General features: G+C 30.3%; 1 protein-coding gene across 1 annotated transcript; it reads left to right on the top strand.

Annotated features, from left to right (window-relative positions):
* The first annotated feature begins 3,690 nt into the window (after positions 1–3,690).
* Positions 3,691–11,781, top strand: LOC132714377 (uncharacterized). Its single transcript, XM_060697238.1, has 9 exons — positions 3,691–3,819; positions 5,359–5,538; positions 7,151–7,263; positions 7,425–7,551; positions 7,922–8,065; positions 8,657–8,779; positions 9,184–9,219; positions 9,831–9,912; positions 10,231–11,781. The coding sequence occupies exons 1-9, from the start codon at positions 3,732–3,734 to the stop codon at positions 11,054–11,056; spliced, it is 1,719 nt and encodes a 572-aa protein (XP_060553221.1). The 5' UTR covers positions 3,691–3,731; the 3' UTR covers positions 11,057–11,781.
* Positions 11,782–18,927: the final 7,146 nt, after the last annotated feature.

An 18,927-nucleotide genomic window follows, 5' to 3' on the forward strand; every position in this document is an offset into this window, starting at 1 on the left:
TAAAATCTAGATGGTAAACTATTTCAGAGTTGTCATAAAGCCCATTTGTTGCACTAATGGGGGCAAATTTCAATGCCCTTTTACAAAGCAAAAGGAGCAGTCCAGCAAAGCAGGTAAAACTGCTTGGTGGGTTTTTTTGTATTGTTTATTACTTATGTTTCCCATAAGTGGTCATGTTCGGAAAACAGTACCTATGTTTGAGGTTGTGAACTCATAAGTTCTTTATATTTTGTTCAGTGATTATGTTCATCTTCTATCAGCTATTATTTAAATACTTTATATTTATGCCAATGGAGTGGAATAAATTCCTTTGAAAACAATGGAAATATGAGTTTTCCCAGACTTTTAAATATCATATACATATTTAATTAAAACCAAAAATTAAAAAAATTCAACTTCCATTTCCTCATGCATTTTTAATGTCATATTGATTCTTCTACATATTCCATTTCATTGCAGGTCTTAGAAAAAATTCTGGAACTGTTAGTTGAGGCTCCTTCTGTTGAGTGCTTTACAATGGACTTTGAAATTGGTAATTTTTTTTACTATATTTAAATAATAACTTAAGTTAATCATTAAACTTTATTTTATAACTCATCATTCATAATTCTAAATTTCTATTTAAATATTCTTTAAATATATAAACATTCCATAAATTCACATATTGCTTTTTTCATACACATAACAAAATAAATATAAATAATATAAATGATGTTCAAACTTTTTTCATTTCTGTGATAACTTATTCATTCCGATAGCATATTTGTTTTTTTCATTATTTCAGGTCTCTGGCAAGCTGGCAAGCCCTGCGTCAGATTTTTCCGTGTGCAGCACTTAGGGGGTGTTCCTTTCACTGGTTCAAGCTGTACAGCGACGTGTTCAGGAATTGGGGCTCAGCGCAACTTACAGGGAACGAGGGACTGTACACACCCTGATTAGAAAACTGCTGGCACTACCATTCATGCCTACACAACACATCAGCAGGGCCTTCGACAGACTACGCCAGAGGGCAGACACCAGCAGTATGCCAGTTGCTGATCTCTTCACTTACATTAATGATCAGTGGATTGAAAGTAGTCTCTGGTCACCAGAAGAATGGTCAGTGTACCGACAGCCGGTTAGAACTAATAACGATACTGAGGGTAAGTAAATTATTATATATAAACCTTACAGTTCTTTCAACACAAATACATTGTTTGACATTGAGCAGAAAATAATTCTTGTTCATATTTATTATTAAGTATGTATAAGTGTATTCATATGTAATTTTATTTTGTAGATATAATGCTTAATTATACTCATTCACTTTTTAACCAAACTATCCTTGACAAACATAGTAGCATATTTTATAAAATGATAGTGTTTGACAAAAATCTGATGAAAGTGTATAGTAAGCAAGTTTAATCCATGTTTCAGGTTATCACAGAGCACTCAACAACAAAGCTGGTCGTGGCAAGCTGGCATTTTATGTCTTGATACCTCTCCTCCACCAAGAAGGGAAAATGGTGGATTATACCGTTAACCTGGTTGCCCAAGAGATTATTGTGCGAATACGAAGACAGATTTACAAGTCAATGGATCAGGACATTTTTTCCTTATTGGATTTGTATGATGAGCATGAGCTCAGAGCCGAGAATTCCTTGAGCAAGTGGGGGAAATATATGGACGAATTGTTAAGTGAAGTGATAACTAGTGATTAGATAGATTCCTGGCAGAGACATGTAATATTCCCCAACCCAAATGATAATCCCCATTATATGTGATAATGACATGAAATGACAACCATGCAATATTTCCCAAACGTCCCGATTATACTGACATAAAATGACATTTTGAAATCTTACAATATTCCCAAAAAGAAATGATACAATGTACTTCTTCTCCATGATATTTTGTTGAAGTGACAATCAAGCAATGATAAGGTGTTAAGTGCTTCTGATGAAAGAGTGGATGTAGAATAGACAATATGTTTTACAGCACTTTAAGAAAATGGATAATTTAACAGTTGTATATGTTTGCATCATATATACAATAAAAATATCAAGATTATTATGGGCATTTCCCTCAATATAAATTATGTGCTATTTGATTTGATTGAATAAAATTATATTTTTTGTTGTATACATCATGGTATATGTGCTGTTATACAGTTATATTTTGTAAATATGACATAATAAATATACTGAATTTTTTAATCTTTTTTACCCATAAACATGATTATCATTTATGAGGGGTGAATTGTCTTATCTATTTTGGGGAGTGAACTGTCTTGAGGGGTGTGTTGTCTTGCTTTTTTGGGGGGTGAATCGTCTGGGGGTGAGTTGTCTTGTTACCGTTGAATTAACTAAGTAATGAACCTACACAAAGGTAATATTATATTCATCACATACCCAATATAAAACTGTTTTAAATGCAACAGAATCATTTTTTCATTAACGTGCTTGTATTAAAATGCTAACATTTAGCGCATTTTTACACTATGTCAGTAATATACGCGCATATGAAGTCACATCAATATTATTAGTTATAAAGATCGTTGACTGGTTATATGGCCCTATATAAACGGCTATTTGTAGATATAACCCGAGCCGTTAGGCGAGGGTTATATTGCAAACAGCCCTTTATATACGGTCATATAACCTGTCAACAATCTTTATAACGAATTTATAATACAGCAAGCATCATCTTTAGAGAAAAAAGTAAGATTTCTTCATGAATCGACAGCAGCCGTGTATATAAAACTATATAAACGTCACGATTATCCAATGAAAAATGACGTTACAAACGTGCAGTATTATAAAATTTTATATGCACGACCGTGCAATATCATTTTTATGGAGTCGCAAAATCGGCACGGTTATCTGATAAAGTTTTATATGAAAGATGCTTATGGCTTTACAGTCTTTTTTCCGGATTAACATAAGTTTGATAAGTTTGATAAGTTTATTTTTCAAATTCCATAAGGCCACATGGCCCGTGAGGATACACAATACAATATATATATATGGCAAGACAGTGTACAAAAATAAATTTCAAACAAATTTTAAACAACAACGGAGAAGGTTTACATTCATTTGCATGTTGAAATATCTTAGTATATTAATAATCCATTTCTAATAATATCTAAATGTTTACAAAATTATGTATGTGTTGTATTCTATAAACTACCCCTGCTCTTCCTTGTCCCAAAATAACTATGTGTGTTAGATATATGAGTCCTTACATACTAGTCATATCCTGATCTAGTCAAAACGAAACACAAGACCAACATAAATTAACATTACATTAACATATCAAATTGATCCACATTGCTTTTATGTTCATGTAATGGAATTTTCTTTAGTAATAAAAGAAAAGTTAACATTTCCCTCTCTTTTTTCTTTATTTCATACTTTATGGTCAAAAATGAAAGACAGTTTCCCATTTTTTACCACATATCTGATTTCGATTACCAAATGCATCGGTATTATCCACTTTTTGAGAAAACGAAACGTAACCATGTAAATTTTATACAAATTTAAAATATTTGAATACTTTTAAGAGCTTAAATCCGCACTTATTTCCCGATAAACCAATCTCAATGGGTCAAATGATAAAAACAAAATGAATTTATCAATCCGGTTTCCGATAAAGGTCATAAACATATTGCAAAATAATATATTTTATCTTATCTTGATTTACAGCCGCGGATATTTAACTTCCTCTTATTGGTGAAATTGGTGAATTCAGTGATGACACTTTTGAGATTTAAAATGTCGAACAATATTTTTATTATTGCAACAATGCTTCTTCTTTTTCGCGGATTTCAACGGACTCAAGGTGAGTAATTAATGTGCTATTATATTCAGATTTTTTCTAATGTTTAAATGTATCTCATTTATTTGTTTACCTTTTTCTTCGGCATAATATGCTTATAAGACTATTCTAAAGTTAAGATGGTATAATATTAATTTTGAATGAAAAGAGCAGATATTATTTTGTAGCATATTTTAAAACTAACCTACTGTACACATTACATTTGTGACCGTATACTGGTATAAACATATTGTCAGAACCAGTAAATTTTAGTGATTTTTTGTTTGTTTGTTTTTTTGTTTGGTTTTTTTTTTTTGGGGGGGGGGGTTCAGTTACAAAACTATAAAACAAAGTTACAATTCACATTATCTTGTTTTAAAATGATGAACATCATGTTTTCATTAAGAATATACAGTGTACTTATCTTTGAGCAAATTGTTGCCCATCCCTTAACTTTGAAAATAACACCTTTTAAAACAAAAGAAGAGGCTTGTCGAATTCAATTACTTATTCCATTGTTTGAAAGAGACAAGCGTTTTTCTTTCTAAATAATTACATTGTTTAAAAGAAATTAACAAATAAGACACACAAATGCGAACATTCAGTTATTTACTTTTTCCTGTTTAAAAGAGGTGTTAAGTCATAAATGATTAGGTGATGTGTAGATTTTTCTGTGCATTTTTTTTCAATAACACTTATATCACGGTTTAAACTTTCCACACGTTGAAAATATTGCACCGACCTTTATTTCAGAGGTTGTTTTTATCTCTTTTATCTTTTAAGTAGCATGTACTACAGTGTATTTATTACCTCACCCTACCTGCGAAGATATTGAAAAATTTAATATTGCAAAGATCTGACAAAAGCAGGCGGAAATAGATGGTTACCATAAACAAATAAAATCCATATACATTTATGTTCAATACATGTGTTAACACTTGCAAATTAAGGCGGCGATTAATTGTTTTTAATAATTTCTTTTCAAAACAAAAACAAAGGTGGTCAACTATTCTGTCTTGACAGTGTTTATAAAACTTTTGTATTATAGATTGGGACCTTTCTGTTGAAAATGTGTCAGAGTTAAATCGTATACATATATATGCACAGTGCGTTAACTGGAGTGCATATATTAGTTACCCGCACTCTAGAGCATGCCCATTGATTGGCTCATTTTTCCGGGGTTTACTTACTGTGACGGCAGAGAAATGGATAGCGATAGTATTATATTCAGATGCTCGTTCATTAGTTATTTTTCACAGGGTTTTAATATTGTGACGACAAAGAACGTGTTTTCTTTGTGCATATGAAGAACATCGAAATACAAGGCAATCTGATTTATTCTCGGGGACTACGCCCCCTCCCCCCTCCCCTCGTACACATCAGATAGTCTCGTATTTCGATGCTCTTTCTATTATGTATTGCTTAAAAGATGGTATACATTACTACATACATATACTAATATACTTTTAAATGACAATATGTTCGACAAAGATAGGTAGAAAGTGGCAAATTTACATATCTATATGCATCAGTATGAAATCTTGGTCTTGTGTTTTATTTCAGCTGACGTAGAATATTACATTTCACGAAATACTTCTACATGGGAAGCTGCTTCAAAGGAATGTAACCTTGCAACACCCCCAATAGATTTTATCAATCTTTCATTGAATATTTCAAATATAGAAATAACCGAGGATTTATGGGTTGGATATTATGTTGCGTCACTGGATATTGAATTTGTAGGTAAAAAAATAAGTATATAATGCTACATTTGTATAATGAGAAGTTTGAAATTTTAAAATAAAAAGCTCAATGTTTTGGCAAAAATAACAAATAAAGCTATGTTAATGTATAAAACTCTTTCACAGCAATTTTAAAAGCAATGGGTTGGGCAAACATGACATGTTGTCCACAAAATTTCCAATTTATTTATTGTTCATCTGTCGGGCTATACGGTTGACCAGTAGAAATAGTTATTGGAAAGGTCATCAGACCTTTCCACAGTGTTGAGAATGATTGCTGGCGGCATCCATTTTTTGCGTATCAAATTGAAGCTAATGCATCGAATTTTAAGCTTTAAATCATAAGACCAGTCTACAAAAATTGTTTTGCGAATAGTCCGCTTCAAAATATGACTTAACTTAAACATAAAAAATAACATCAAAGTGAACAAATCGGTACAAGGAAAAAAAAAACGGAAAATATCATTTACGTTACTTAACACTACGAGCAGTGGTTCAGTCCGTTTTAAACTTTTAAGCTGTATACGTCGATTTTTGTTTTCTGAATAGCGTTTAAGTATTTCATTAAGAATGAACATTATAGATAAAATATCAACATGCACTATTATATGACCAACGAAATTTTGCTGCCCTTAAACTTTTAAACCAGTATGACTTAATTGCGCAACTGAGATTTTATTTGATGCAAATGGCACAAAGTTGCCTGTAGTTTGAATTTCTTGAAATATTGCGGTAAGAGCCATGCAGCTATATATACTGTATATTCCTGACAATTGATATATACAATATATTCATTTTTGTTCTGTAAATCTGGGACTTAAAATTATTTGATTAACATAGTTTTTGCCCGTTTTGGAAAAACTCTGTTGCAGAGGAAATGTTTTCATATATTTTCAAAAACAATTTGATTATTGAATTGTACAAGAAACCTTTATTTTTATACTACTTTATATATATATTATTTATTTTCAAATTTAGTTAGATCCCCTTGTGGAAAATATATCCCTGGTGCGCTAAGAAAATGTCCATTTCTCCGGTATATAATCTTTCAAAACATTAAAAGATGAAGTGTAAGACAGAATTTCATTATGATACTATATTCAAAACTCTTATAATAAATTCTATTTCTTTAAATAAAAGTAATTATGGATCCTGTAACACATTTTTATGGTTTTGAATCATAAATATAGTGCTCAAATTAAGATTTATCAATATTGTAAGTTCCAAAAAGCATTATTTATAAAGATATTACCAAATTTAACATTTCATGTAAATAAAGGGAGATTATTAGAAATTTATTTTCTATAAAGTCTAATTCAAATTGTTCAATAAAAAATGAATGCATATTCTAATGATTACATGTAATGTGCACAAATATTTGCAGTATATATTTTACATATTCTTCTGTTTTAATTTTTTTTATAAGCATAATTATTTACATAAATAATTTTCACTTAAGTGTGTAACAACCTCAAGTTCAAAATCAGGATCTTTATTAAACATTCATTGTGCCTGTAAATCTTTCATAGCTGCAAAAAGACCTCTGGCATGCTTCTTCTTAAAGAAGCATACTTGTAAAGATTGTAAGGTTAAATCTTTAGATATTTATACAGGATGTGTGCACGAGGCAGCCAGTCATAAAATATCACCATACAGTGGGAATAGCGTGGTTAGATGTTTTTCTTCTTGTGATAGCGCCCCTTATTTCGGATTGAGCTCTACACGTGTAAGTCACGATAAAAAACATTTTAAAACAAGTAGCTAGAAATAAAATGCAAATTATCTTAAGACCACATTAATATCTGACCTGTTTTCGACAATAAATGTTTTCTAAAAATGTAATGTTAATCTTAATAAAGTGTCATTGTGTTCCCATTTTCATTTCAGTGTTTCTGTTTTAACACAAGACCAAAAAATAATTCCCGAGATCTTGTTTGTGAAATAGACTGTAAAGGACACAGGTGCAGTCCGTGTGAAAGAAATGGTTATATGACATTGTACAAAATTTACAATGGTAATGTAATTTCTATACTTTTAATTCAGGTGTAACCAAGGAACAACTTTTGATTTTTTCTGTATGGTATGTTTGTGTGTGTTTTGTTGTTTTTTTTCTTTGGGGGGGGGGGTGTTGGTGTTGTTTTTTTTTTCGGTATTTCAATTATTTTGTCAAAATTCAATCATGAGAGATGGACTAAATAGTGTCACAAAAATGTACATATAGCTGTTATCAATATTTTTAAGCTAAACCCTTGATTCCACTTGAGTATTTCTACTTAATTCGTCTGTTTTGATTGTACGAACACATCATACTTAAATGATTTCAATAACTTAAAATAAAGCTAACATTTTCACCGGAACATTTAACGGGATGTTTTAAATTTTAGGTGATGCTAATATTCAATTCATAAAAAGAAAAGAAACATTTTACGAGGTGTTGCGAAGGATGTGTCCGTCCGGATTTGAAAAAGGCGAAACATCAAGCATAAAACAAGTAGTTCAGAGGACTTTCGCAATTTTTAAATACAACGGTAGGTCACTTTTACGGTATAGTTTATACGCATTGTCAATGTTAAAATATCATGCATGTCAGATGAAATGGTGTATTGTTTTCAAACTATATTTTGAAGAGTAACTATGAATAAGATGACACAGTCTTTATCGTTTATCGCTATCTTTATTGTATTTGTTGCTCGCTCTGTTATAGCAGTATGCATAGGCTCCTCATCATATAAAATTTTATTTATTATATTTAAAAATATATGTACATGCATATAATTTGATCGATAATACACACACAGATATAAATGTCATGTGACTTCCCTCCAATATTAACATCAAAGCACTCATACTCCTTTTTCAAAGTGTCTGTACTATTTTCATTCCATAAAACTGTAACAGTTCTAAAAAGATCTATGGTTAATTTATTAGTTAAAAAGATTATCAACTTTGTGCAGTTTGGTTTATTTTATTACAGTAAGATTTTAACAGTTAAAATTCACCCTAATGCGAGAAACAGATGCAAGATTTTGTTACTCTTTTAATTCATATTGTTGAAATATATTATTGAATTTTGCTCTCTGTGAATGAAGCCATAAAACTATCTATTGCGTCATCTACAGGAACAACAGCCGGGATAAATCCGATAAAAATACCAACTTTTGGCTATGTAAATGTGTCAAAGGATCAAAAACTGCTCAATTTTAGATCTTCTTCGCAAATACTGAGAGCACTTTGCGTTAAAGGTAGGATAAAAAGAATTAACTTATCATAATTACCTATACACGTATATATTTTGCCTATTTTTTGATTGCTTGCTAGTGAATAACAAGTACAAAAATGTACTTATTAAAATGAAATAAAAAATTGTCCATTGTACATGATGTGCAGTTACAAAGTCGAATGAAATCCAAATGACAATTGAACATATAATCATCATAAATCAACAGAATAATTTCCAGTGTTTAATATAAATCATTTTACATGTTTATATGTAAATGTGTAAATGGCAGTCATTGCCGCAAAACTCTAGTCATATTCATTCATAAAGAAATTTTCCCGTTTGCTTCTCAAGAAGTTTACACGAAAATAGTTGCCTTTATAATTTAAACACTGATGAAATTTGTATTTTGATTCCCCGTTCTTACAGGTTCTGAAGCAAAAACAACTGAAGGAGACCATTCAAGTAAGAATCTACTTTAATTCTGTTAAATAAGTACATACTTAATACTTCAAGAAAAGAATATAAGCATAACTATCTATATGATCAGCATATGTCATTCATAATTATATCTATATTTCTAGATATTATGAAAAAAAATCAAATTATTAACTAAAAATTTAGGCAACTTTGAATTGATAAGAATTTCACATCACCAAATATGAAGGTACTAAGAACAATAAATATCTTCTAAACAGAGAATACATCAAAAAGTATAAATCAAAACAATTACCTTGTTAAACTTATCATGTCTAATTAAATGATACAATCGTTCAACGTACTTACCTACATACCCTGTAATTTTCCACTTAAGTACTCATTGAGATTTACATTGACATTTTTATAACTTCAAGTTTAAATCTTTTGCTGTGCAAATCGTTTAATCTTAATTCTTTTAAAAGCGTTAGGACTTCATACTAGTAAGTGAAGAGGAGATAATGTTTCATGAAACACGCTTTTCAATTAACGAGGTAAAATTGTTAACTACATGTATTTGTTCAGCGTTGGTGTTTTGATAATAAGGTAAAAGTGGAGATTAGTTGAAGCTACATTATTTTATAAAGATATATTTTCAGGTATATATATTGGTGTGTCAATCGCTGTAGCAGTAGGTGTCACATCTCTTGCTGTTTCGTTCGTAGTTATCCTTAAACGAAGGTATAATCAACATAATACTATGATAATAATCATCTCAAATGACTATATTTCACATATACAATTTATAATCCCATTTAAAAACTATATCTATCTGCATAAAAAAGCAGCCTGGTCCATTCAGTTTTTAATATTTATACAATAAGATCTCATTGATAATCAGAACAGAGATTTGATGATTATGCGTAACAGATGCATTAATGTCATACATGTAAGTTTCTTAGAACTACAGAAGTGCGTATATATAATACAGATTAATTAGTAATACATAAAATTTGTTCAGCATTTTAAAGAAATATAAAATTATTATACGTTTTACAGGAATAGAATACCAAAGTTTTGCATGAATGATGAGTCTATTAAACCCATCAAAGAGCTGGAAAGTACACAAAAAGAAGGGACATCACATCGTGGAATAGATAGTATCGGTCATATGAATCCTGCCTTTAACAAATCGGAATATATGAATACATGGAATGTAGACACTGCAGACGACAATTATGATTCTTCACATTATTCTTCAATAGTAGAAGAGCCACGGGGTAAAGTTAATCAACCGATTGAAAGCCAAAGTGTGAAGATACCAGATGTACAACAGTTACATGCCAAAATGGAATCTAATATAACAGATCAAAATGCTAAAGGGAGTGATAAAGACGGTAGTCCATCCCCTCATTATTTTATACTTGAGAAGATTGAAAAGGAAGCTGATGATCCAGTCTCGACAAAAGACTTAACAAGAATTGAACAACAGTCAATGGAAAAGGATAATGAACGCAACGTTTATAACACATTAAATGAAGCGAAAATAGAAATGTCTGATAATGTTTATGATATAACAGAGAGGACAGCAAACAAAAGCGATACAACGTACGACACTACGGGAACTGCATCAAGTCAAAGAAGAGAGCCAGAGGCTAACTATAATAGCGTAGTTATTGGTGATGATGAATATAGTCACACTGGTAGAGATCAAATTAAATATTCTAAAACGGACAATGTTTATGGGATGCAAGATCAGCAAGGAATACATGTGCAACAGTTTGACAAAGAAGATCTAGAAAATTCAGAGACATACAATCATTTGAACATGACGAAGTTTAATAAAAACAAAACAGACAATTTGTATGGTTTTAGCAAAGATTGAAAAATCGAAAACATTAATTTAAATTTATTGTTTATTTTACTATATATATGTAAATCAGCCATTTTCCCGTGGTTATGTATTTTGACACTGTTAATGGTTACGCATTTAATTTGAATTCTAATTCAATAAATTACATGTATTTATCAAACAGATTTATGCTGTAAAAATGAAACTGCGTTTTGGAAGCACGTTTAAGTCTCGTTTGTTTTCAGGAGAAGAATGCATACATAAAAATTATAGCATTTACGTAGATAATAGATGACATATGTTTGTAATTATAAATAGGGAAATAGAGAATAGAAGATTTAAACCATTTAATGAAGTATAGAAGCTCAATCACATAAAGATATACAAAAAAAGAAAAAAAGAGTAAATAAACTGATCTGGTAGTTTTTCTCTATGCATGTATTATTTTGGATATTAAAAAAATTATATTAAATAATATTTTCTTATTTCTAAAGGGTTTTCGAAGAAACGTCACTTTCTTGTACAAAAGTAAATTAGAATTTAATATTTGACTTCGACAGTAAAGGTCATTTATCAAGGACAAACTTCTATCATTCAACATGCTGGGGTTTCTTTTAATTAAATTTATCCATAACAATAAACAACAAGGTTGTCGCAATTTAAGGGTAGAGTGAAAAGCATGACGGTCAATTAGGCCAGTCAAACTAGAATATTACAACATATCAGTGTTGCAATGAGTGTTGTTGTTGTTGTTGTTGTTGTTGTTGTTGGTGGTGGTGGTGGTGGTGGTGGTGGAGTGCTGTTGTTGTTTGTTTGTTTGTTTGTTTGTTTGTTTTGTGTTTGTTTGTTTGTTGTTGTTGTTATTGTTTTTGTTGTTTGTTTGTTTTTTTCAAGTATAGATCAAACCATAAAACGGTAAAAGTATCACAATTAAAGCAAAATTCAATAATTTGACAATGACGGTCAATGTTATTTAAAGGTCATGGTCATATTTGGTTCATAAATGAATCAAATCCATAGATATAAGAAAAAGTTTTGATAATTTAGATAAAATACAATGATTTGATCTTGTCAAATTCATATAACGGTCATGGTATTTTTTCTCTTTTTTTTTCTATAATTATTATTTATTTATTTGTTTATTTTATTTTTCAAAATGATGGCTCTGTCAAAGAAACTTAGTTCGTTCAAGTATTAATCTAATCGGTAAATGAAAATCAAAGGTATGAAAATTTTAGCAGATTTTAAAAATTTGACCTTCAATGTCAATGCCGTTTAAAGGTCAAGGTCATATTTGAATTATTAAATTTGGTTTAGTCATAACTGTTTTGTATGACTCAAAACTGTTCAGAAATAACAAAGTTATTAAAATTTAAGCAAATTCAAATAATTTAACCTTTAAGGTCAATGTTATTGATGAGGTAAGGTCACGTTAATTTGGTACATATGAAGGTCTTGTCTAAATAATTGTTATGTCAAAGTATGGAGACAATCCGATCGTTCATAACAAAATTATAGCCAGTTATAACATAAATCAAACCAAATTCAATTCTATGACCTGAAAGGCCAATGTCTTGTGTGAGTATATGTAAAGTTTACTCTGGTCTTCTTGAAGATATTGCCATGTAAAATCGAACTAAATGCAGGTTATTATTTGCATACATCAAATTACAAATTGACCATATAAAACAACCTTATACCTAATAATGTTCGTTTTTCGTTACATAAAAACCCAGTCTAGAATATTCTAGAGTCTTTTAAAAAATCATAACTGTAAACATAACAAATGTTACAAAACTGTAGAAAATTGAGAGAAAAAAAACATATTTTTTGCAAAATATGTACACCTTTCATGATTTGCAGTTCATAATTTTCTTTAAATCATATTTTGTGTGAAATTGTGACTCTGTCACAAGTTGCATTCAAGTTTAACGCTAGCTAGCTAGTTACAAATGAATTAGTTATAACACATACAATTCATACTCACTCTAAGTAATTTTATATTCCAGACAGAAATCCGACATAAATGGTAATGGTGAAAATAATCATCTGAATAAATTTATATTACCCAAATGGACATGAATATAATATTATGTCTTGTATAGAAGGCAGAACGTTACGAAATACCTTTTTTCGAAAGCTATCGTTTATTTTTGCTCTCTCAATTAGTAATGTGAATGGAGGTTTTCTTAACTATATAATCGTAAACGCATATGATATAGAACTAAAAACGGTAAAAAGTAAAGCATTATTTGCAAAACACACTATGGATAACCAAACAACCAAGGGACGAACAGATGCGGACAGACAACAAAATAAAACTAGGACTGGACTAAGCAGTTCAACCCACACAAGTGCGATGTGCTTAAGATAACATGAGAAAGGAACACCACCATCTTCCGCTATACCCTCTACGATAAAATTCTTAAATTTGCTGAAACTATTAAGTACTTTCAGTAAACTTCTCTATTAACTGGACCAACTATATAAATAACACCCCCTCAAATGCAAAATGAAAACTCTCTAATTAAGTCTTATTCAGAGAAGCATCAAACCAAATAACAGACTAGTCACAAAATCAGCCCATGAAACTAATGTGAGATTACATCTAGAGTATTTCTCAATTATATGGCACCCTCGGAAAAAAATATAGATTATTACATAGATTTTTTTTCCTTTGTCAACAAATATAACAAAAAAACTCCTTTTTGAAATAGCTTAACATAGATCTGTTTTTGCCCCAAGACAATGATTTTATATATCAACTTTTTGTTACGTAATAGCTACCGTACGAGGAAAAGGTCTGCATAGTATTTACAGACCCGGGTGGCGATTTGAAGACCGAGAAAGCGTAGCGATCGAGCTTTTTAAAAGGCCACCGGGTCTGTAAATACTATGCAGACCTATTCCGAGTGCAGTAACTATCTTACCTACATGCTCTTTTGTCCTTTCCAAATATCAGTTTGCAACTCAGTATTTGTTAGTATTACTCACAAGAGACCTATTATTCATGTACTTTATCATGTTTAAGAAAGCATTCCAAAGCCAAACAAAGATACAATCCGCTACGCTCTTGTAATTCATTCGTTCACAAATCAGGTGTTATTTGAATATTCTCGTGATTTTCGTGGGGTTTCATTATGTAATAGGGTCAGGTAATGTACTTGTTGAGTTGAATCACAGAAAATGAAAACAGAACTTGTCGAGTAGGGAAAGGTATAGTCTGATTTTATTGACCTGTCAATTTTGAATACATTATAGCACTCATTTAAATATTCGATCCTACTTCGGTTTTGTCCGTTTATTTTTACGAGAATTAATATGGAGTATATAGCTAACGTTTGGAAAACTCCCACTAGCTTAATGTAGGTTCTCGTAACATCCGCAATAGCAAAGTCGGTTAAGTGATTACCTTATGTATGAGAGGTCCGAGGTTCGATCCCTTCTTTTGACTTTTTTTAGACGTCACTTATTTTAAGACATATTTTTCTTTATTTTTAAGTATATTATAATGAAAATGGTCAAGCGCTTTCAGAATTTTCTACGCAGATATGAAACAAATAAGAAACACTGAATTGTCACGTTTTGTATTGTATTTTACGGCACTGAAATGACATTTATTGATCTTAATCCGAATGAATTTAAAATATTAATTCTTTAACAATGATATATACAAAAGTATAGTATTAACAAAAAAGTGCAAAACCTATCAAAACAGAAAGAACAACCTTAACTTCAAAAATGTTGAAAATATGAATAAGAAAAAATACCTGGACATACGCTGTCTCGATCTTACATCACGTACGACATTTAGAAATTATATACCCGTAGTTTACCCTATTGTGCTATAACGGTCAGTGTAACTATTGCATAGAAACCAGATGAATTTAATCATATCTTACTGCTTAAATCTCACGGAATTTACCGATAATTTATCGAATATTAATATATTCTGTGCATTGACCGTATAATCAGTATGGAATTGACAGGTTAATAAAATCAAACAATAAGATCATTATTTTGATATATGAATACATAACATATTAATAATATAAACAAATACTGAGATGATGTTTTCTAATCATAAAAACGGAACACTTTATCTTTATATATGATAAATTTCATGGTAAATAGATGATCAGGCTATTTCTTATATAATTAAAATATAAGATTTTTTCAAAGGAAAGTAAAAGACGGGGTTCTATGAATAGATATTAGTAATACATGTAGTTACACCGTCATGTAAGTCGGGTTTTGTTGTTGTTGTTTTTTATGGTGGCTGATTTTGAAATCGTAAATTGTAATGTAAAAATAACTGGGAAAAAATGAGTAAAACGGTCTTATACTTAAGATGAACTATACTCTCACTGAAAGTAATATTTTGGGAAAGAAAGATGCAGAAGTTGACTTTATTCGATATGCACCAGTAGCCATTTCACGAAAATAATCTGGAATATTAGTTATGAGGGTCCTTACAGCCGTATGCGCTAATTTATTTCGATTAATCTTTAAAATATATATCGACCCCTTTTCCTATTCAAAGTAGTCATTATCCCCCCCCCCAACACACACACACACACACACACACACACACACACACACACAATTCAGCGTTATTTTACGGTGAATATTGTGTACTGTAATGCACGAGTTTCTCGACTTCAAATATTTTCTATCGAATAGAGAACAATAGAACAATAACCGGTCGGTATCTATTTGCAGACCTCTTAACCGGTCGGTAAGTGATTTACTAGACCGCTTTTAACAAAGGAGCCGGTAGGTAATTTTTTTTAAAAGAGTAATAATCACCTAAGGTCTTATCCGTTCAGAGATATTATGTCACGACATTTTGTTACTTTATTTTAAAAAGAAAAACGCCTTAGGAAACAATATTCGGAAATATTCGCTCAATAGATTTTTCTTGTCATTTTAAAACAGTTCTCGGATATGAAACATGTACTGCAGTAAGGTAAGAAATAATTTACTTTTGGGAGTTATACAATTCAACAATTTTGTAATGTTTTTAATAAGTAAAAAAATAATTATTGTTAAATGTTAAGATAATCTTAATGCAAAAAAATGCTTTATATTGAATAAGTTATTATTGTTAAATGTTAAGATAATCTTTATGCAAAACAATGCTTCATATTGAATCGATTGAAAAATAAACATTCGACATTTTTATCAGTTAATGTAACTGTTATTCTACAAAAATAATTTTCAAGTAACATAAGTTAAATATTATAGCTGTATAGGTTTTTCTATAAATATTTCGGAGAGAGAACTCTCAGATGTTTTACATTTTAATATACAAATACACAAGTGTACAAGTGAAATACCAAATTCGAACTATATCTACTGGGCGTTGAGACCAGTATTTTATAATGACAGCCTGCAATAATGACAACTTATAATTATAAACATGCACGCGTTTTAGAGTTACATGCAGAACTCTCATTAATCATTTTGACATATTATTACCATCCAGCCCAGCCTGCGTGTATTTTGTAGTATAATATATATAAATCAATGTCATGTTTTACAGTTCACATTATGAAATAAAAACCTTAATATATGTATATACATGTCGACTTGTCATTTATATTAATATGATGTGTAAACAGTATAATACGACAACTTTTATTTTTTAAGTAAGCACAAAACTATTTTAATACAGTTTTCCAGAATTGATTAATCGGGGTAACATGTGCATCATCATGTATATATACATGTAGATATTTTAGTACGTACCATATAGAATTTACCATGCCACAGATCTCGAGGCGACATGCACATATATTCAAAAAAAGGTGCCCCTCTAAATACAAAATGATCATGCCGTGCGGACAACTCTAACCCCTCTTTGTAATATTACACTCCCTGGTGCCCTTTTTTCAAGCAAAAGATCTATTTTATCCCATAATAGAGTCCACCGTGTATAGTAAGTGATATTTCTTTTATTGCTAAAGCCATATGTAGTATTTTAAACGTACGCATTCCCGAGTGCATAACATGTAGTCCCTATTAACTTCTAAAATATATGATAAATTTGAGTTGCGGGCATTATTATTTCAAAGGAGAAAAATGTATCATGAAGTTTTACTTATTTGGTTTAAATGCAAATGTACAATATACAACAATTAACTACTGGTATGAGTGGGAAGGTTTAAACATTCCCGCCTTCATAAGTTTGTTGTGTAAGGGAAACAAGGTCTTCCAAGAATAACATTCATATAAGAACAAGTTCGCTGATAAATTTGTCGGAAAAAGCTTGAATGGTTTGATTGAATATGCTAGGGAGCATTAACCCATGCCACGAGGTGACATGCACAAATTTCTTTAAACAGTAATCAATACTTATTGACCCATGCTGCGTATACATTTTAATCTGATAAAATTATTATTATTTATTTACTTATTTGTTTATTCTACTATAAAAGTATTAATATCAATATGTTAATTAATTAGAGAAAATGGGGAGGATCCCTGTACGAAATATTACTCATGTATTTTTGCCTAAAATACACCTGTTTTTCTGTTAAAAATTACAGCTGTATATTTCTTCAGTTATGATAAACAATTAGCAAATTACATCTGTTTTTTTTTCAAAAATACACCTGTTTTACACCTGTACTATGAACGAAATAAGTAAATTAACCGTATTTTTCTACGGATCGAAAATACAGTTGTCCTGTTTTACAGCTGTTTAAAATACAGGTGTAAAATTTTACAGGTCTAAAAATACAGGTGTATAATTGTTTAAGGGATGAAAACCACACATAAATGCAGACATATTTGGCATGTCTGGTGCAAATATCTTTTTCATTGGGATAAATACACTTTGGTCAGAAATTGTGTGCGTTTGTTGCTACTCAATCTTTAAAAATAAGAAATGGTTGAGGAGAAAATATCTTTTTACAAGATTTAGGTACAAGTAACAGACATTATACAATCACAATAGTTCACAATGGCACTCTGTGCTAAGGTGAGCGGAAATTTCACTGAACTAAAATCACTATCACTAAAGATGGGGATAAATATAACAAATATTCACTTTGTCTTAAATGGATTACTATATTTTATAACATTCTGTTACAGTCTTACACTACCGCATGATACTGCATCAATAAAATCCAAGTCATATATAACACTGTATGCATCCTTTCATTTGAAGAAAAATTCACAAATGGTTAAAAAAGTGTTTTTTTTTCTTGTAAAAATTTATTGCCAGTATTTTCCAAATTAATGTCTACATATATAGGTATTTGGAATGAAGCCTTTGCAAGTCTTTTCTCTTCTTAACTGGTCCCTGCCATTGTGATTTAAGATCCTGTTTAAAGCAGCTTCACCTGAATTAAATAAAACATCAATAGTTTAACATTAAATGAATACTAAATGATAATCATACTTTCAATGCTTTCAATTTTGTACTAATGTCATCAATGCACATATTCGGTGCCTGACCAATTCATTTTTTTTAAATACGTACCAATTAACTTCAACCTATATATATTTTGACAATGAATACATATATTAATTTTCCTAACTTAATGCATTGCTTAGTAAAAAATATTTGCTGAGTTGTAATAATAAAGGTGCAACTTTCAAAGAGACTTATTTTGTTTAACCATGAATTTCTGTCAAAACTATTCTAATTATTTCAACTATAATTTCGTTTTACCTTGTCTGTTTTAGTCCTTTGCTTTGTTCCATGTAGGAACGTCTCTGGTGTGTGTTCTGTGACCTTTAAGAACAAAATTTATAGTTCATTATAAAAGATATGGAAATAAATTATGACCCATTAATTAGAAGTTTAGTATAAATGTATTTAATATCATCTCTTCAAGACTGTATTCAAAAATATAAAGCAGTTAACAGTCAATATTGTACTAATTAAATGCTAT

Source organism: Ruditapes philippinarum, unplaced genomic scaffold (assembly GCF_026571515.1).
Source record: "Ruditapes philippinarum isolate M1 unplaced genomic scaffold, ASM2657151v2 ctg4123_1_1_1_1, whole genome shotgun sequence".
Lineage (NCBI taxonomy): Eukaryota > Metazoa > Mollusca > Bivalvia > Venerida > Veneridae > Ruditapes > Ruditapes philippinarum.